Below are 21,898 nucleotides of genomic sequence, written 5' to 3'. Positions count from 1 at the left end.
TCATTTATTGTGTTAACAATAACATGCATATTACTTTATTTGTTGTTATGTTATATACTTTTTGTTGTTATGTTATATACTTTGACTTAACAAAAAAAACAATAATTATTTAATACTTTGCAAGTACAGTTCAATGAAAAGGATAGTCACAGAAAATATGGACTTCCAGGAATTTTTTTTTTTTTTTTTTTTTTTTTTTGGGGGGGTTTTTTTTTTTGGGGGGGGGTCATTCAACCACCTGACCCCCTCCCTTGGTACAGGCCTGCCAACAGCATCAACTGTAAGGGTTAAAACCTTATTCTTGAGGCAAAAAATAATCTGAAAAAGTGCTCTTTACAAAGAATATAACAATAAGTTCTTTTAATCAATTCCTACCTTCCTCCTCATTTCCATGCATACTGTACGTGAGCAAGGTTAACGTGTCCATCATCGGGGATATGAGCTGTGCTCCAACATTGAAATGGGTTATAGGTCGCAGAAGACGGTCGTGGAGAGCCTCTGCTCGATCGTTGGGGATGTTCTTGATGCTGTTACTCAGAACCTTCAATACCTGTTGAAGGGTGTATGATCCCACCTGCAAAAGACATCACTGGGGATTGTACAGGCAGCAATGAAAAAGCTAAATTTTTCTAAGACAACCTTTCATTGGAGAAAAGGTATTTCAATCATGCAAAGATTTAACATTACAAGATTATGAATGTCCCAATCTTTCCAATAATAGAAAGGTAATCTTTGCAAGACCATGGGTAAAACAGTAGTGACAGAAACATGGTGTCAAATTTAACAATGCTTTTATAAATTCTAGATGCCAGGATAAAATTAGAGTTTCAGAAGTTTAAACATTTAAAAATGGACCACAACAACTGGAACTATCACAGCCATGTACCAATCTCAAACCACAGACACTTCTACCCATTTGCTGCAATTTTCTCACAGATCCCAGGTAGCATTCACAATAATAATTGCATTACATACTATTAACAATTGGATGAGAAGCACACATCAATTTATGGCATAGATTTGTTTGATTGCAATCGTATTTGCATCTGCATGAAAACAAATGTCTAAGATATCAGAAATAATAAATATCAGCTATTAAATGTCACTAAAATAGAATAGAATACGTACAGTTTAGGCCAAAGGCCAAGCACTGGGACCTATTAGGTCATTCAGTACTGAGACGGAAAGTAACAGTAAAAAGGTTTGAGGTGTAACAGGAGGAATACTATAAATCAACTGTTAGAAGAGGGTGGAAAGTAAGATGGGGGAGAAGGAGAATATGAAAGGAGGTACAGTAAAAAGAATGAAAGGGGTTGCAGCTAGGGGTCATATTAAATGTCAAGCACCAAAAAACAACTTCACTTCCAAAGCGTTTGATCACTGTCCAGATCTGCCACTAAATAAATTCAAGAAAAAACAAAACATCTAGCAATGCAAGATGTCTCTCACCTTTGAACCTTCCTGACACTGTTCCTCAAAATAATTAACAACAAAAGCAGCATCAGTAACGGTCAAGTAGTTGGACAGTGATGCCAAGAGTGTCCACATCTCTTCGTTATGCTCCTTGCTCATATGAGTACGCACTACCTTTACAATCTGGGGCCTGGAACGCAAGAGGACACAGTAGTACTTATAATTTTATGTCAGAAGCAGTAAATGATAATGTGGAATACAAGAGTGAAACATTTGAAAAATATGTTAACAAGACTATAAAATTTTTAATTCTAACTCCCAAGGACTGGCCCAATAGGTTTATTCTTATGAGGTGAATAAAATACACATTCTCTGAATGATTAAAGCTTTGCTTTCAATTGCTTTTGACTCAGAGCCACTGAACTAAATTTATTACTTTACTGTTAATATTGTCTTACATTTCGTATGTTTCGGGATTGACAACTACCATAACTGTGGGTTTGAAATACATTACTTTGTTGTCATGTGTTTGGTCACACCACTAATACTCCAACCTATTACAAACTTCTAAAACTTTTAAGTGTAGCAGGCTTTTTCGCTTTCTCTGCATCTTCATTTCCTTTATAGCACACTAGTAGGGATCCAGAGAGAATGCCAATAAATTAATGCCTTCCAATTTTGTACCCTCACACAATTACATCTGCTCAGGCTGATGCCATACAATGCGTCGATATATGAATGAATGCAAGTAATACTTTCATTATCTGACCGATACAAAAATTTTTGACCACCAAGAAATGATGCATGAACAGCAGTGTCAAACAAGTCACTAACCCTATTAGTAGCGCTGCAGCCTCTCTTAATTCTTAAGAGAACTGGTTCCAGTAACAAAGGGATCAGAACAGGGCACAATCAATGGTTCTGTCAGATCCAGCTATTACTTCATTCTCATGAGCAATATAGTTATTCTTTTACCAGATTTGTCATCTATCAAAGGGATGGTAATCTAAGACTTAAACAAGAAAATATGAATCAGGATGTAGGTATACAGTACCACAATAGTATACAAAAGAACCAGGCTCTGACCATCAAGGTGAGCAAATGAACTTTGTCTTTGTCATACACTACAACATACTGATTGGTAATGCAGGTTTTACGAATACAGAAAAAAAATGTACAGTGGGCCCTTAAATTCGTGTACTTCGGATTCACGGACTCCCGCATTACCGGATTTCTCTCTGGAACATATCATGGGAAATTCACCTATTCACAGCAATTTTCTATAAAAAAAATAACCACAAATTCCTGTTTTTTTTTTTATTTCATCATAAAATGCACTTTTTGCTATAAAACTATTAAAAAAACAGGTATAACATTTTTAGTGGGGTTTTCTTGAGTTTAACAAACAAAATAGGCCATTTTAAGCAATTTTATTATAGGGGTTCCAACTATTTGCAGGGGGTGTCTAGTAAAAAAAAAAAAAAAAATGGGCACGACCTCATTCACATTACATGTTCTTTTTTAGTAATGAAGACATTATATTTAGAGGTTATTTATACTAGAAAAGAGGAAAGCAGGATCTTTTCACAGGGCGACACAGGTCTCACCCCAGAAATAGATTTTTCCTTCATCAAAATCCCTTTTCTATGCTCTTATTTCAAGAGTCCAAAGCCAAATACAAGAAGTGATTTGATTACAATAACAGTTAAAGTATGGATTAAAAAAAAAATAAAACTATCAGACCTAAGAGCAAACCTCACTCCTATTCAACTTTTAAATAATTTACTATCACTAACCTTTGCTTTGATTTGATTTGATTTATATAGATTTCTGGCATTATGCCCAGCACTGGGGAAATGACATTCAGCGCAGAAACGGGAATCGACAGTAAAAGATTTGAAAGGTGTTATAGGAGGAAAACCTCGAAGCAGTTGCACTATGAAAAAATTGAGAGGGTGGAAAGTAAGATGGAAGAAAGATAATATGAACAGAGGTACAGTAAAAGGAATGAAAGTAGTTGCAGCTAGGGGCCGAAGGGACGCTGCAAAGAACCTTAAGTAATGCCTACATTGCACTGAATGAGGTAGACTGATGACACTAACCACTTACAGGGTCACTAACCTTCGATTTGGTCATGTTAAGTGGAAAGAAGATCAAGCACATAAAAGGGTTATGAACATAGAGGTGGAGGGAAGGAGAAGTTAGGATACAACAGCAAATGACATGCAGGAGAAAGGTTTAGGAAGTCAGGATGCATAACACAAAGGAAGGTGGAGAAAGCTGATAGGAAACAGCGATCTCGTACAGAAATTGGCAAACCTTAGGACACAGAAGATCACCATCGCTAACCTTTTGTATTCAGATTTTGCCCAGATCATCACAGCTTTATTGAAGAATTTGTGGAAACTCAGTTTTGTAACAGTAGCAACAATAACCCACGGAAGCTTCTGGTCAGGAGTTTCCTCCTGCCGCTCACTGTACGGAACCAGTCTTCTGAACACCAACTGATCAAGGAGCTGAAACAAACATACATACATTAATAAAAGCTCCCATTTGATGAAACAATGAATTTTTTGTAAGGGGTCATATACAGGCAGTCCCCGGGTTACGACGGGTTCGGGTTACGACGTTCCGAGGTTAAGGCGCTTCTCAATTATATTCATCAGACATTATTTCCAGGGTTACGACGCCTACAACGCTGATCTGGCAGATGAAATATGACACCAAAAATGCAAAATAATCAATATTTGAAGGTTTTTTCGATGAAAAATGCAATAAGAATACAGTTTACATAGTTTTCAATGCACCCAAAGCATTAAAAGTAAGGTTTTCTTAGGATTTTTGACGATGTTCCAGCTTACAGCGATTTTCGGCTTACGACGCGTCTCAAGAACGGAACCCCCGTTGTAACCCAGGGACTGCCTGTACTCTAAGTCTTACCTTTACAGTACATACCGAACTTATTCCTAAGAAGAGATCTTCAACACTACCAAACCTATAGTACAGTGAATATAGCAAACTACCAGTTGCAATGCTCACAACCTGCAACGAAGCCCACAATGGGTGGAATCATGCACACTAGTGTGTGAAAAATGGTTCAGGGAGGACAAACAAACACCATGAAAAACCACTTAACATTAATTCATACACATTTGACAGATATGACACCTGAACCTCTTAATAAATAAGTAACCAAAAACAAAATAACCCTATATATAATAAAGAAAACACACTCATACTATTATGGAAAGAAGACAATACTACATCCACACTTACATGGGGTTCAGAAAGTGTGAGAGAAAAGAAAAAGTGAGAATATAATAAAAATTCATTTTGGTTATATGTACCAGTTTATATTGATAAAGTATTGTACTCTATAAAATACAGTACAGTATGTAGTGTACTTTACTGTAATATATCTTAAGAAAATAAACTTGCATTAATGTATAGTGGTATTGACTTTAATCATACTGTACTTAAATAGGCGTGAAGAACAACTTACAAGCAATTCAAGATACGAAAGGCTGTTCTGAACGCAACTTGTTCATGTGTAGGGTAGTTTGATTTAATGTTTATTTATATAGATTTTTGGCATAATGACAAGCACTGGAGCAACTAAGGCCATTCAGCGCTGAAATGGAAATTGACAGTAAAAGGTTTGAAAAGTGTAACAGGAGAAAAGCCTCAAAGCAGTTGCACTATGAAACAATTGTTAGGAGAGGGTGGACAGTAAGATGGAAGAAAGGGAATATGAACGGAGGTACAGCAAAGAGAATTACAGTAGTTGCAGCTAAGGCCCGATGGGACGCTGCAGAGTACCTCAAGTAATGCCTACATTGCACTGAGTGAGGTACACTGATGGCTCTAACCCCCTACAGGGCATATGTAGGGTGGTGTCTGTATAGTTTAAATTAAAATTTGTTTATACTCTTACAATTGGATAAATTGAATGATGTTGAAAATTCTACCAGAAATTTCTTTCAGACTTGTCATCTGGTGGTGCTTGAAATGACAATTTGTCCAAAATTGCATTTTTCCTAACTATACAAACCTGAGGTCCTTTTACTTTTACAATAGGAAGGTACTAGCGGCAGCTGGATAGGTCGTAAGCTTTCGAACAAGGGGTTCGGTAGTTAACTGCTTGTCCGACAGGCGCGCGCGCGCGACTGGGAGGTAAACAAATCACTTTTGCTTTTGGCCCAAGCAAAAACTGCAGAGTGAGGGGTGGCATGAGGTGGGACTATGTGTAAAAGGACCTCAGGTTTGTATAGTTAGGAAAAATGCAATTTTGGACAAATTGTCATTTGTTCCGACACGGCATACAAACCTTACGGGTCCTTTTGACAATAGGAAGACTCACTTCTTGGGTGGGAGGAATCTGAGTCTTTTGTGAACAGACTGGTGTTCGCCCAACCTTGGAATGCCTCCCTGGTCGTAAGAGCGAGGGAGGGATCCAAGCCTCTGTCCGATTGATCGGGGTGTGCACCGCAGGATCAATGGTCAGACCTCTGGACCAAGTACTAAGAGAGAGGCAAGCGTATCTCTTCGTACCAGCAAACAAGAACAAGTTCCTATTTGCAAGAGGCAACATAAAGTTATGGTTTGTCTCTTGTTGGCATCCACTTCCCCCCCTTGTAGGAGGAAGTGGTGGATATTCGCTCCCATCCCTAGTGCAAGGGATAGGATGGGGCTCTGTCGAGTAGCTCACCGGCATCTCGTCCTTATCCAGCAAGGTGATGACCGTATCCCTCTACCACAAGTAGAGGGGAGAAAAAGATAGGAAGAGAAGCCAGTCACTTTCTCATTCACTTATCTATTCTTACAGTCACACCAGGACTCGATGCTGTTCAGCCTGCTAGGGTCTGGGTTAGCTACACAACGTGTTGAGCAGCCACCACGGGTCCCAAGGAAAACGATCCAAGGACCTGTGGGCAATATCCAAAAGGTAGGAGGAGGTGCCAGTGGTCTGGTTGTACCAGACCCCTGCCTTCAGTACCTGCGCCACGGAGAAGTTCTTGTGTAACTCGAGGGAGTGTACTTCTAGGTCATCTTGGTGCTGACGAAGAGTCTTCAACACTCAGCCTGGGATGTCGAGTTTCTTCAGAAAGCGCGGTCGCGCTTTCACAGGACAAAGCAGCATCCTTCGCATCGAAAGGCGGTGAAGTCCATTAGGGAGGGGATTGTGAAGGACTCTAACCGATCCGTCAGGAACCGAAGGGTTTGCCTGAGTCTATCGCTACGGAAATTCGGTAACGAAATTCCGAGCGTCACGAATCCCCATCCCCTGGATGCTTGACTTCGCAGGAAAAGTCATGCAATTTACCTCAGAGGAAAAGAAGGGAATGGTCGTATGACCTATCCCTCTTCTCGACTTCGGTGATGTCCTGTACCCATACTGGTCTAGTTCGTCTGCAGCGAAGTGTCTCACATTCTCCTATCCCCATGCAGTGAAGTTCTTCTCGGTAGTGGATAGGACACCGACACTCAATGGTGGGTGTCGATGGTATGGGTACTGTGACAAGCCGTTAGGACGAAGAAAAGACTGTTATGGAACAACCGAACTAAGTCCACAGCGAAGTTCGTAACTGACTTGGGCGCTCTGACAGCTGCCGACTAACTGCGTTCAGTAGGAGGCAAGTTGTCCAAGCACCCGAGCAAGTCACGTGACCTTCGCCTTAAAAGGGTTATGCCAAGAGACTAAACAAATAATTTGTTCGTCACCGATGCCAGAGCGAGGTGATGATTCTCTTAAGGCATGTGCCCAACAGGCGAAAGTCAATTGCCTTCTAGAGACCGAGGTCCCTGATGGCAAGATATCTCATAGTACAGTTGATTCTCAGCTAAGGAGAAACAACACTATGTGTCGTTGAAGACGAAGGTGTACAGAAAAAGCAACCTACGTCTTCACAGCTGAACCGAGAGAAGGATTCTCAAGATTCTGAACCTGTGCTACAAAGACTGAGAACGCTAACCGCTATTCATTGCTGTCCGGTGAGGATCGTAGTTGCAATAAAAGCGGAGCGCTTTTCAGTAATGAAGACAGGGAAATACTGCCTGAAGAACTGCTTCTCATGGGCTGAACATTTTGGAAGTAGAGCTTCAGGTCGGAGAGTAGGCGATGTCTTCTGACATATCTGTTAATTCGGGGCGAGCAATGAATAATTACACACCTACGAATACGAGATATTTTGAAGACAAACTCAGATGTCTGCAAAAATCATTCGCATTATCGCGGTGCGATGCAGCGGAAGACTAGTACAGACTTCTGTTACCGTGCGGTAAACAGAAAGATGAGAGAGTCCAAGAGATATCTCTGTTGAAAATTCTCGCAATGTCAAAGGCGATGAAATCGAGCGTCACAGTAGTAGATGGTCCTTCATTATTGCGAGAATCCCCGTTAATCAGAGACCTAAGTCCATGATTGTTGGGCAGAGATACGGTTCGGTAGTCAATCAAACCAGGGGAGAGAGAGACGTAACCGACCGTGCATCTCAGAGACCTAGCTGATACTGAGCTGCTATCAGGCAGGCAGTTCAATACGCAGTAGCTCTCGGTGACTCGTCATCCTGAGTTGCCAGGTAATCCATTATTCCACGAAGGAATGTGTTCGGCTAGAACCATCGAGCATAAAGAATACGCTCGAGCAATTATATTTAAACGAAACGGATTTCGGTAAATACAAAAGCTAATTTGGTGTTGTCATGACAATACCAAGTATCTAAAATCGAAACTGATAACTGCTGGGAGGTTGCAGGCAACCCCGAGTTGCAGTTCAATTAAGATACAATTCGTCTCGGTCACAAACCGTAGAGTTAACTACGGTATGCGCCTACCCCCCGGACAATTCAACTGTTAAAAGAATCATGTCGCGAGGGTAATATACGTAGTATATTTGTAGGTTCTGTACCACGACCACCATCCTAAATGTTCTTTTAGCCTGTCGAGGAATGAGAATAAGGATTGGAGATCGACAGCCCTTCGTTCTCTAGTCAAGAGATGAAGGAGAAGTCTTTCCCAAAGGAAAGCTTCAATGGTGAACAGAATACCGAAGACGATAGTTCAAGCCAAACTGGAAGTTCCCGTCCGTTCTCCTCTATTCCAGGTTAATCGCCTACTGTGAGATACTCTTCTTTCAGCAGCAGTCTTCTTCCAAATGCTAGAAATTACAGGAATTCGAGCATAAGCGAGGTTCCCGATTATCGTGTAACAATTATCGGGGATTCTCGCTCACTTTGGACCGTGGTCTCGCCTAAGTGTTTGGAGATCGTAAAAAACTCGAACACTCTGAGTGCGCTAGAAAATTCCGTAGAATTCTAAGCACTCTGAAACGAAACCCCCCACCAAATTCGTCAAACGATATCTGGCTGGTGGTCCTCTCGATTCCCGTAGAAATCGAGAAAGGGGCAGGATCCCTCCTCAACGACCGGGGCTTACGTCAGGTAGGACCCGAAGGTCCCCCCGGTAGCGCAGCCCCTAACGTGGGATCTTACAGAGAAATCTCTGTAGGATCCCTCCCCTTTCCCTCGTAGCCGTAAGGAGAGAGGGAATGGGGGAGGAATTGGATACTGGCTCACCTTCCCAGCGGAACTAGCAGTTGGAGAAGAAAGGAGCAGCCATCGCCTTACGGCGATGGCCTCTCAGAGCCTGGGAAAACGTATCGTCAGGAGAAAACGTTTTCCCGAGGAGGGTTACGAACTCATACTGGGTGGGGCTGATCGACACCTGACAGGAGAGAGCCGATACCGTCCTCCGACTCATTCCAGTCCTCGTCGAGGTCAAAACCTCTCAGGAGGACCGAAGGGTATTCAAATACGGTGTCCGAAGACACGTAGAAACGCCTCTGTCGCAGTAGAGGAGGTGAAGTAGCTTGTTCGACCGGCCAGAACTGAGAGAGCCTTCTTGTCCGGAGACGAGAGACTACCTGGTTCAACACAGTCGGCAAGCTCCGATCGCGGCAGACCCACCGTCGATTTGGGTTCCCTCTCGGGCCCCAAAACGACTCGAGCCGAGACGTGGCTCTGCTGGTGGGAGCGGCGATCCTTCCCCGAGGTCGTTGTGCTGACGAATCAGCGCCATAACCTTGGCAAAGTTCCTCTGGATCTCGGAAGTCACAGCATCTTGCAGAGTAGGACCGTTAAGCCCTTCGAACAAGAGCATATTCCGAGAACCTTCCTCCTAAGAAGGGGGAACAGCGACAGCCCTCTCGGGTCTTCTCCAATCCACTTGCGCATACGTCCTGGCCGGTCCAAGAACCGTGCCTGGCACGTAGGGCGTCGTGGTGGGATCATGAGGGGCGCAACCCCTCACGATCACTCCTCAATACCTCGCTCCTCCCGGTGTAACCCGAGGAGGTTGAAGGTACGGGAGAGGCAGACCTGACGCTCCCTCCTCGCTCGCTGGCAGAACCAGCAGGCTTGGAGGGCTGCAGGCGATCGTCAACCCGCGGTGGCGATCGAGCTGCAGGCCTGGTCGAACCGTCTCGCTGTGGAGAACGGCTGGACTGAGCACAGCGGCCCCGATCTCGAGTGTCAGAAGAGCTGGTGCTGGTTGCCGTATCCGATCGCTCTCTGTGAGAGCGACGGTCAGGCGACCTGCAGGCTCCACTGTCACAGTGAGACCGGTGCTTGTCCTCACCACACGTCACGTCGCTGGTTCCAGCCGTGGCTGGCACCGGCGAACGGGGGGACCTCTTCCCAGCCTCAGCCCGTGGCCGGTCGTGGACCGTCACGTCCCCGGGTAGCCAGCTGGTCGCCGCGAGAGCGAGAGCTGGTCTGGTGAGAGTCGCGTGAGCGGCTGTCACCAGTCTTCCGCCCCGTGCCGTGAACCTGACGCTGAGCGGGCTCAGAGGTCTGGTTCCTGGCTGCACGGTCGCTGGTAGGCGACCGTACACTCGGTACCTCCCGCGAGACGGAAGAGGCCGAGACTGGGAACCCTGATGGCAGTGGCAGAAACCACTGACACCCAGGCGAAGGAAGTAACCGGGTGTTAGCCGGTACCCCTCTGGTCCCCGTAGTCTTCTTCCTTGCGGAAGAAGAGACGGGCCCCGCTCCCGAAGGAGCAGGAGGACCAGCGGAAGGAACACTCCCGTCCCACGAGGTGAGACGGGTCCCGAGACCTCCCGAGGGAGGACTCTTAGGAGGGAGGAGGCAACCTTCTTCTTCCTCGGCTGTGAAGCCTTAGAAGTCAAAGGGGAAGAGGCGGCAGCCGACGACGATGAAGAAGATGAAGACGACGACGACGACACCTTCCTCCTCTTCTTCGTCAGCTTCCTCAGGACAGACGTAAGATCTGCTATCCAGGGCGGAGCCGGGGCTGCTGTAGCCGAAGCCACAGGGCCCGGACGCACCTGTACAGACAGACCAAAGTCTGGGGTAGTACCACCACGAACAGGGACGACGTCAGTAGGTATGGGCATCTCAGGAACAGCAGGCACAGCCAGCACAGCATCGGTAAGGACAGCCAGCGCAGCCACGGCAGGGACAGCCAGCGCAGCAACTGCATGGACAGTCAGCCCAGAATCGGCAGGTACGGAGGCAGTACCGGAAACACAGGAAGTGGAGCAGCAGCCAGCAACATCCTGGTACCGGCGGCAGGTCCAGGGGCGAGCTCTAGGGCAGCGGAAGTGTGGTCGCGGCAGCGCGGCAACCACGAGCGGCGGCGGCACGCCCCCCTCTCGGTACGGCGAACGGCACTTTCAACCAGCGGCTTGTAGGCAAGACTGTTACCACGTGAGGCGAGTACACCAGTGAGGAGGGACGTCATCACCTGGAGCGTGGTCACCACTCCATGGGTGACCGCAGTAGGCCCAGACATAGAACCGCAGCCCCTGGACACTAGCACGCCCTGCAAAGGAAGGACGCCCATACCGCACCAAGGTCCACCCTCGTGGCAGTAGCACCTGCGGAAATAACAGTAGTAGTGATTAGTGGGGGGAAGTCCCCTCGCGCAAGGGGGTGAGCCCCACACCGAACGAGCGGAAGACCCCGAATACAATTGTACATCGGGCACCGAGCGCCCTCCCCCGCGCTCGACGGATCGGGCGAGGAGAAGAACGCAGATAACCTCCCCCCCCCGAAGGGGAAGGGCCATCTGTGGGAGCTGAGCGGGGGGGGGATTCTCGTCCCCACCCCCGCACAGCACCCATGTACCCAACAATAATAATAAGAGCCCGAGAGCAATTGTGCCCTCGGCCCGAATGCAAGGGCATAAGGATCAATTCCCTGACTGAGCGGAACTTGAACCAAATAAATATTGATGCAATCAATAATAAAAGGAATAAAATGAAAAAGAATCTTGCATTACGATTCACTTCACAATGAATAAGGGCTCGGATCGAGCGCATTTGCGCCCTCGGTACCGAGCGCAAGGGTAAAAGGATCCATTCCCGATTATGAACGGAAACCTTGATCCATAATGAATTGATGCAATCAAAATATATATGAAAATGAAAAAGAATACTGCGCTTGCGATTTCACTTCATAGCAAAATAAAAAGGGGAAATGGATCAATTCCCGGGAAATAGCGGAAACATTGATCCAAGTAAATAATGCAATCTCAATAAAATATGAAAATGAAAAAGAACTGCACTTGCGATTTCACTTCATTCAAATAAAAAGGGGAAAAGATCAATTTCCGGGTAAGAGCGGAAACTGATCCAAAATGAGTATTGCTACAATCAAAATAAATATATGAAAATGAAAAAGAATACTGTACTTGCGATTCCACTTCCATACAGAATAAGTTTTCGTGCCGAGCGCATTCGCTCGGCAACGAGCATACAGGTCAAAAAAATATAAATGAAAAGGGCACTTACTTACGATTTTCATCTACACATTTCCAACCAAAATATAAGCTCGGAGCGAGCGCTCTCCCGCCCTCGGCACCGAGCATACACAATACGAGGATCATTGGGGAAAATGAATTCCCGCACTTACTCCCTTCAGACCCGGCACTCGGGTAATCGGAGGGCGTGGAGAAACCAAGATCCTTTAATTCACAATTGATTTCAATGGAAATAAATATCAAATGATTGTACTTACAAGTCAGTTTCACTAGATAAATAGAAAAAGAAAAACACAACCATGCGAAAGCAACGACGATGAAGCGGGCAGAGAGCGATGATACACGTCTACACGCCAGCAGGCCGAAAGCAAAAGTGATTTGTTTACCTCCCAGTCGCGCGCGCGCGCCTGTCGGACAAGCAGTTAACTACCGAACCCCTTGTTCGAAAGCTTACGACCTATCCAGCTGCCGCTAGTACCTTCCTATTGTAAAAGTAAAAGGACCGAAGGTTTGTATGCCGTGTCGGAACAAATTAGTTTTGTCTATATGGTGTTTTTACGTTGCATGGAACGCAGTGGTTATTCGGCAACGGGACCAACAGCTTTACATGACTTCCGAACCGCGTCGAGAGTGAACTTCTATCACCAGAAATACATATCTCTAACCCCTCAGTGGAATTCTCAGGAATCACGCCAACACCATACCAACCACGCTATTGAGGTTCTTTTGCTTGAAATTAGACACATTACACAAACTCCAACAGGGCTGATTTGGTCAATACAGGCAGTCCATGGTGTTCAGCAGGCTCGGTTATCGGCAATCCAGTTTGAATACACGACAATTTTATGCACTAACACAACACTGATTTTTTAACTAGTACACATCAACAACCCGCATTAATGACTACATTACAACAATCATTTTTCCTTACTCTACAGAAATGTGCATACATAAGATAAAACATCCACAACAATTTACGGTACATGTAAATACGGATTGGCAACATGTATTATTATCATAATTAATATTCAGTATATTAAACCTATTCACATGGAACAAGCCCACCAAAGGGGCCAATGACTTGGAATTCAAACTTCCAAAGAATATGGTGTTCACTAGGAAGGAGTAAGAGGAAGTAGAGGGAAATACAGAAAGAAGAGATACCACTTATTGAAAAAGAAAAAAATTAATAAATAGATAAAAATGTACCAAAAGGCAAGAATGGTATTAAGGTAGTAATGCATTGCATTTTCGCTCTAACTTCTCAACTTCCGATTGCACGACATCCTCTCAAGGGAGGCTGTTCCGCAGTCCAACAGTGTGAGGAATAAGGACCTCTGGGACTGAGAAGTTTGATGGCAAGGCATATTTATTGCGTACTGGTGCTGCTGTTCTGAGAATCTGGTCGCTCTCAGCAGATAGAAGGAATCAGGGATCAATTGTGAATGTGAAAGATCTCTGCTGAAATACAACTTATGAAAAAGTGACGAACAAGAGACTATCCGTTGATAGTCCAAGTCATAACTGCTGCTACATACTGGGAAACAGAAACCTACCACCACAAATACCACTTACCAGTTCAGAAAAACTGGTTAACGACGTCATTTGCCAAGCATTGTAAAAATGAAATGACGTTAAACGATGCCTCCTGTAAGTGGGGACTGCCTATATTAAGATCCAGAAAACCAAATGACAATCAAGGCCACGTGGGAATTCACATAGACTGCGTAAACTGGAGAAAATTGTAATGTGTACGTCAGAAGAGAAAGTTGAAAAAAATTGTAATGTGCATCTCAGAAGAAAAAGTTGAAAGCAAATGCAAGCTGAGGTCAGGTTGTAAGGGTGAATCAAGGCCTTGAAGATGGAGCAATAATTTTTATAATAATGACAGAAGGATGGGAGCAGTTCATTCAAATATTTTTCTGATACTTCTGTTATATCAACAAGCATGAGCTCCAAAGACAGATGCTTCAGCTGCTTGATCAGATGGCACCTTCAGGCTAAAAATATCAATTTTCATAAAATTTATTATTTGGAAACGTCCCTCTAAAATGCTACTTGCACCACCACCTATTCGCAGTTCTGGATTCACGGACTCACCTATTAGCGATTTTTTTATGGAACAGATATACTATATACTACATATTTACAAAAAATTTGCCAATTCGCATTATTTTTCCTGGAGAAATATTAATTGATTATTACCGTATTTTCATGACTACGTAAATAAGTTTTTTGTGATAACACTATTAAAATACTAAGGTATAAGCAATTTTAGAAGGGCTTCAAGTATACTATACGCAGATTTTAGCTATTCATATCCCCAGCGAACACTGGGAGTTGACACTACTGTACATTTATCTTGATGTGGGCTCTTTATCCATTCTTCATATGCTTTTTTTACCAAAATTCATCCTCACTTGGCTTATGAAAAATACTTAAATGAAAAAACATACTCACAGAGGATTATTCCAAACTGATATAAAACCTACCTCGGTCACTTTTTCTTGAACTTTGACCTCTGGATCAAGGATAAGAGGGAAGACACCCTTGATCCAACAGATAATTACATCTTCATTTTCCGGGTAAGCTTCTACAAGCGCCGACAACGAAGTGATCATCTGTTTCCTGATCAGGAGGGCTGGGTCGCGGCAGTGTTCCATGAGCACCTGGAATGAACAAGCGATGAATCAAAAGATTATTTTCTGTAACTAATTTAGCAAAATGAATCTCCTTACCTAGATTATCAGAGGGCTGGCAAAGGTCATTTGCCCTCAAACTGGAGAAAGACCAAGCTGACAAATAGGTACAAATAAGAAACTAAAGGGAACAATTGAGATGTTGAAGAGAATCTGCAAAGAAACTTTAGTACGTACTATATACTATACTGCCTACAAAGGGCTATGAAAGGACCACTGTGCTCAAGTCCTCATGTGTCTAGTTGCACCGCCTCCTGCTGTTCACTTTCCTCTTCGTGCCCTTTAATCTCTCCCACCTTAATGGTCCAACTTACATGTAGAAGATTTACCAGGGATGACACCCACATGCACAATTGAGCTGCCACTCTCAGGAGTGCTTGCTTGGAGCAGGAAGGGCACAAAAACCAGTGGGGCATAAGATATGAAGGACTCAAAAATGCTTGGCATCTTTAAAAGGGGAGAAGGTGAGATTTCCACACAACAAAGAAATGGGACAAGTACTTTTTGGCCTTCCTGCACCTCTCCCCATTGCAGGACAAGCCAGTACTCCTTGCAAAGGCAGTGGGGATCTGCAATGAAAGGAAACAAAACTTCCGCACTTTCTCAGCCAACACATCTTAATTGTTCAGGACCAACACTCATTATTCTGCATAGCAGCCACACTAGAACTGCTGAAATGTAATCATTCATTCAGTTTGTGTCATCAACCACAGGAGTAAAAGCTTCAAACACAAGTTAGAAGGGAATGTAGCAAGACATCTGCACAGGATGACAGCCAAAGGAAAAAGTGCTGGGTTACTGACAGGTAAGTGCGCAGTACCCCACCACTCACCTACTTACCACACACCTTGATACCAAGCTTCAACAACCTAGTATACTATAAGGGTGATGGCTTGAATTCTCAAAGGAAACTTTGCATACAATTGAAAATGGAAACTACAGTGAAATTGCAGATTTTTTCAATTTTTAACAACCAAAGAATGCAAATGGTCTCAATAACTCTTCTTCTAATTTAAATTTAAAGTGTCAAGTGTAACGATTATTTGTTTTAATCAACCATTACGATGGTTGCATTGTTTTCCTTACCCGCCAGTGTTTATCGTCATGGTGACGAGGTTACTTTTGTCGTGGTGTGAGTGACACCTGTAGACAGGTTTTGGATGGCGACCTGAGAGGTTCTGGGAAACCTCAGCTGAGAAGGCAACAGCAGCATGGCAGTAATGGAGCAGCTGGAAATCATTTGTGACTTCAGCAGGTATCACTTTACCTGTTGGTTGTGGTAGCAGTTGGATGGGAGATGGCTAAACCATAGTCGTCTGTGGAGCAGCTTAGTTCCAGTTCGACAACATATGTTGTGTTGACGATTCTTCCACGATCATCTGTGTGATGGCCGTGTACCAGTTTGCAGTTGGTGACTGCTTCTATGTTTTCATGGAGATCATCTGTTGGTATTCATCCTTTTCGACAGCTGGGTCTGTCGTGTGGTCTCTACGGAGATTGTTACGCTATCCGGAGTTATGCAGTTTGGTGTTGTTTCTGTGCTGCATGATTGTTTGTTTGCTGCTGGTTTATTAATGTTTAATTATTTATGCTGTTCGTTTACTGTTGTTTGTACTTCTTATTATTGCATGATTCTGTATGCTGCCTATTTGAGTTATTATTATCATTTATGCTGTTCGTGTGATTGCCCGTTATTCATTTTTTGGTGACGAGCAAGTGTATGGCTCTGTTAATAATGCTACTGTAATGTGTCGAGCAAGTGCATGGCTCTGTTAATGATGTTATTGTAATTTTCATCATTATTTCTTGTGTAGAGCAAGTTTATGCTCTGGTTTAGTGAGATGTTCACTATTGATGTCAAATTTTGGTTGATGTATTGATTGTTTTGATAACTGATCATCGTGTATTTTTGCCATCCAAAAATCACAATTTGTCGTAAATTGTATTTTTCCTAACTATACAAACCTGAGGTCCTTTAACATATGGAATGTAATCAGCGGCAGCTGGAACCGGCTGCAAGCTTTGAACAAGGAGGTTCGGTAGTTAACTGCTTGTCTGGTAGTCGGGTGTCCCGCCCGGCTGGGAGGTGAAGCTTCACTTTGCTTTAGGCCCAGGAACAGAGTGAGGGGTGGCATGAGGTGGGACTATGTGTAAAGGACCTCAGGTTTGTATAGTTAGGAAAAATACAATTTACAACAAATTGTTATTTGTTCCAACACGTAATACAAACCCTTGGTCCTTTACATATGGAAGACTCACTTATTGGTGGGTGGAATCTGAGTCTTATGAACAGACTGGTGTTCGTCCGACCTTGGTTCCCTCCCTGGTCATAAGAGCAGAGGGAGGGATCCTAGCCTCTGCCCAGCTGATTGGGGTGTGCACCGCAGGATCAGAGGTCAGACCTCTGGACCAAATTCATAAGAGGGAGGCAAGCGTGCCTCTTATGAATAGCAAGCAAGAACTAGTTCCTACTTCAAGAGCCAAATATAAGGTCATGGGTTGTCTCTTGTTGGCATCCACTCCCCCCACTAATAGGGGAGTGGTATATATCCGCTCCTATCCCTACTGAAAGGGATAGAATGGAGCTCAGTCGAGTAGCTTATCTGCATCGGCCTCCTGTCCAGCGTAGTGACGACCGCAGCCCTCTGCCCACAGGTAGAGGAGAGAAAGGGGGAGGAAGAGAAGCCAGTCACACTCTCATTCACCCGCCCAATCACGCAATCACACAAGGATGCGATGCTGTTCTGTCCGCTCAGGAGCTGGGTAAGATACACAACTTATTGGGCAGCCACCATGGTCCCAAGGAAAAGGTGTCCAAGGACCTGTGGGCGATATCCCGAAGATAAAAAGATGTGAAGGTGGTCTGGTTGGCCCAAACCCCTGCCTTCAGAACCTGTGCCACGGAGAAGTTCATGCGGAACGCAAGGGTTGGACCAATACCTCTGACTTCATGGGCTCTCGGACGAAGGGAACCGGTGTCATCACTCCAATCTGAAGCGTACGCCTTCCTGATGACCTCTCGAAGCCAGAAAGAAAGTGTTCTTGGACACCTCCTTCTTGGTAACCCCGGTGCTAACGAAGAGGCGTCGATACTCAGGTCTGAGGTGACGAGTTTTCTTCAGATAGCGCCGTAGCGCCCTCACAGGACAAAGCAGCATCTCATCCACACCATTGTTGGTGAAGTCCTTCAGGGAGGGGATCGTGAAAGACTCGAACCGGTCGTCAGGGACCGAAGGGTTCTGAGTCTTCACTATGAAATCCGGGACGAATTCGAGCGTCACAGATCCCCATCCCCTAGTGTGTTTAATATCAAACGAAAGACCATGAAGTTCCCCTACTCTCTTCACCGATGCCAGGGCCAGCAGAAAGATGGTCTTGAGGGTCAAATCCCTGTCTGACAACTCCCGGAGTGGCTCGAAGGGTCTTCAAGTCAAACTCCTAAGGACGAGAGTCACATCCCACCCAGGGGGCCTGAGTTCCCTGGGTGGGCAAGAGTTCTCGAAGCTCTTCATCAGGAGGGAGATCTCCAAGAAGGTGGAGATGTCCACTCCCTGCAGCTTAAGGACAAGGGCCAGGGCGGCTCTTTAGCCTTTCACTGCGGAGATGGAGAGGAGCTTCTCTCGGAGAAGGAAGACGAGGAAATCCGCTACCTGCTAAAGAAATGCTCTGAGAGGAGAGAGACCCAGTCCACGACACCAACCACAGATGATGGACCACTTCCCCTGGTACACAGCTGCAGTGGACTGCCTGAGGTATCCTGCCATCTCTGTTGCTGCTCGACGAGAAAAGCCTCTCGATCGCAAGATATGGTGGATAACAGCCAGCCATAAAGAGACAGGGACCGAACCGATCGGTGGTACCATTCCACGTGTGGCTGGCACAACCTCTCAGTGCTTCGGAGAGAAGAGCCAGCAGGTCCGGATACCAAACAGTCCGAGACCATTTGGGTGCTACCAGAATCATCCGAAGATTCGCGGTGACCAGCACCCTGCTGATCACCTTGCGAATCAGACAGAACGGGGGAAAGGCATACACGAAGAGGTTGTCCCACGGATGTTGCAGAGTGTCCTCTGCAGCTGCCCATGGGTCCAGCACAACTGATTAGAAAACCTCAAGTTTCCTGTTGTGCCGGGTGGTGAACAGATCCACGACTGGACGCCCCCACAGGTTGAAGAGCCTTTTTGCCACGTCTGGGTGGAGGGACCATTCGGTTCCTATCACCTGATTCCGACGGCTGAGCTTGTCTGCCACTACATTCCTCTTGCCTGGAATATATCGGGCCGACAGCTCTACCGAGCGAGCTACCGCCCACTCGTGCACCTGCATTGTCAACTGGTGCAACGGGAGGGACACTAGGCCCCCCGTTTGTTGACATATGCCACTACAGTGGTGTTGTCGCTCATCAACACCACTGAGTATCCCATCACCTGTTCCTGGAACTCTTGGAGAGCGAGAAACGCTGCCTTGAGCTCCAGGACGTTGATGTGAAGGTGCTTGTCGCGATGGTCCCACACACCTGCAGCCAGCAACTCCTCCAGGTGTGCGCCCCATCCCTCGGTTGACGCGTCTGAGAACAGTGGCATCTCCAGGGGGGGGAGTGCGAATGGGCACTCCTTTTATGAGATTCCCATCATCCAGCCACCAGGCTAGGTCCTGCCTCACCTCCTCCGTGAGACACGGGTAAGTACGGAGGGTCTCTTGCCTGTGACCAACTCTCCTTTAGCCTCCACTGAAGAGACCGCAGGTGAAGACGCCTGTGAGGGACTAACTTCTCAAGAGACAACAGATGACCAATCACGACCTGCCACTGCTGAGCTGGCTGCTCCTGTAGGAACAGGAACCGTCCAGCTGCCTCCCTGAACCTGCTGATCCGCGAGTCTACGGTGGATGGGTATCTGGAAATATGCATCCTTCAGGTCCACAGAAAGCATGAAGTCGTTCTCCCTGATGGAATCGAGCACTGAGCGTTTTCGTTTCCATCATGAACTGAGTCTGGCAAACGAATTGGTTCAAGGGAGCGAGATCTATCACCGGGCGCCAGCCCCCCGATGACTTCTCCACAAGGAAAAGTCGGCAGTAGAAGCCCGGTGACTGATCCAGTACGATCTCCACAGCTCACTTGCTCAGCATGGCTTCCACTTCTTGCTGAAGCACTACGTCCCTGGCAGAACCGGGAACGTACATCTGTAGATGAACCGGATTGGAGGTGAGGGGTGGCCGCGACTCGAAGGGTAGTAGATATCCGTCCCGAAGGACACCCACTATCCAGGTCTCGGCTCCGTAACGCTGCCAAGTTGCCCAATGGCTCACCAGGCAACCCCCCACTTCCGGCAGCAGGTGAGGGGGAATGCCGTCCCTAGCGTTTCCCCGTCTTCGACTTCTTCTCCCTGGATCCTCCTCTGGAGAAGGAGGACTGGGAGGAGGGCTGACGGTCACTCCTTACCGAAGAAATCAAAGGCTGGATCTTTCCTCTCGGCTTCGACGAGGCCGTCGTCTTAGCTACAGAGGAAGCGTTAGCTGAGCTCTTTGGGTTAGCCGCAGTGGCTCAATGCTGCCCAGTCGCCTTTGAGACTGCCTGGAAGACTAAACGGTCACTGTCCTCAGTGCGCCGCTGCTCCACTGCAGCATCCACCATCTCTCTAGGAAAGAGAGCGCGGGAATCCAGCACCGGTCCGTTTCTCAGACCCAAAGCTCCCTCACGCCCTGCCGACCTGGTCACTTGAGTGAGGACTGCGTCCCGACGTCTCAGAACCAGGTTGGCCCACAGGTTGGCCATCTGGTGGGCCAGGTAGGAGATAGCCCTACCTCCAGACTGGCACAGTCTCCCGAAAGCCGGGTCTCCTTCGGGAGTGATGTTTCCCGAGGAGGCCACAACCTTGGACACTGCCATGGCAGTCGACTCCAACGCCAATGCCTCTTGCTCCGGTTCTTGGACAGCAGGTGTTGAAGAGACACACCCTGAGTTAGCCTAGCCAGCTTCAGGTTAACCTGTTTGGGCGGCAGCGGGTCCTCCGAAGGCACGTAGAAGCACCTCTGTCATGGTAGAGGAGGGGGAAGCAGCTTGGACGACCTGCTGGACCGAAGTGATCCCTCCTGTCCGGAGACGAGAGTCCACTTGGCCCAGCACACTGTTGGCCAAGGCTGATCGGGGCAGACCCACCGTCGTCCTGGGTTCCCTCTTAGGACCCCAGAACAACTCCAGCCTAGATGTAGGCTCAGAGGGCAGGAGCACCGATCGTTCCCCGAGGTCATTGTGCTGACGACTCAGCGCGATGACCTCAGCGAAAGACCTCTGGATCTCGGGAGTGACTGCGTCCTGAGGGGATGGACCGTCAAGTCCATCCAGGGAGAACTTCTCCCGAGACCCTCCTCCTTCCACAGGAGGAACCACGACAGACCCCTCCTGGTCTCCTCCAACCACTTGGGCGTACGATCTGGTTGGTCCCATGACCGTGCCAGGTTCATAGGCCCTCGTGGAGGGACCGCAAGAGGCGCACACCTCTCAGTCGCTCCTGATCACCTCGCTCCTCCCGGTGTAGCCCGAGGAGGTTGAAGGGATAGGAGACGAAGACCTGACACTCCCCCCTTCCTGCCCACCGGCAGAACCGGTGCGCTGGGGGGACTGCAGGCGATCGCCAACCCGCGGTGACGATTGAGCTGCAGGCCTAGTCGCGCGGTCTCCCTGGGGAAAACCGCTGGACCGAGAACGGTAGTGACGGTCCCGAGCGTCAGGAGAGCTACTACCAGTCACCCTATCCGTCCGGTCCCGGTGGGAGCAACGGTCAGGGGACCGACAGAGTCCACTGTTGTGGTGGGAGCGTGGCCCGTCCTCACGGCACGTCACGGTGCCTGGACCAGCCGAGGCTGGTCCTGGTGACCGGGGGACCTCTTCCCTGCCTCAACCCGCGTACGGTCTGGGGGGACCGTCACGTCAACCTTGGGAACCGGCGGATCGCCACGAGAGCGATCGCTGGCCTGGCGGGAGTTGCCTGAGCGACTGCCAC

General features: G+C 46.8%; 1 protein-coding gene across 1 annotated transcript in view; it reads right to left on the bottom strand.

Moving 5' to 3' along the window:
- The window catches only part of LOC135199328 (condensin-2 complex subunit D3-L-like), a 48,480-nt gene that overhangs the window by 16,582 nt on the left and 10,000 nt on the right, over positions 1-21,898 (bottom strand). Inside the window, 4 exon segments of the mRNA XM_064227263.1 lie at positions 376-574; positions 1,450-1,603; positions 3,763-3,929; positions 14,688-14,864. Coding sequence (XP_064083333.1) covers positions 376-574; positions 1,450-1,603; positions 3,763-3,929; positions 14,688-14,864 — 697 coding nt within the window.

The sequence above is a fragment of the Macrobrachium nipponense genome, chromosome 25 (assembly GCF_015104395.2).
Source record: "Macrobrachium nipponense isolate FS-2020 chromosome 25, ASM1510439v2, whole genome shotgun sequence".
Taxonomy (NCBI): Eukaryota; Metazoa; Arthropoda; class Malacostraca; order Decapoda; family Palaemonidae; genus Macrobrachium; species Macrobrachium nipponense.
Note: the sequence above shows the minus strand (reverse complement) of the source record. Positions and strands in the feature narration are given on the sequence as shown.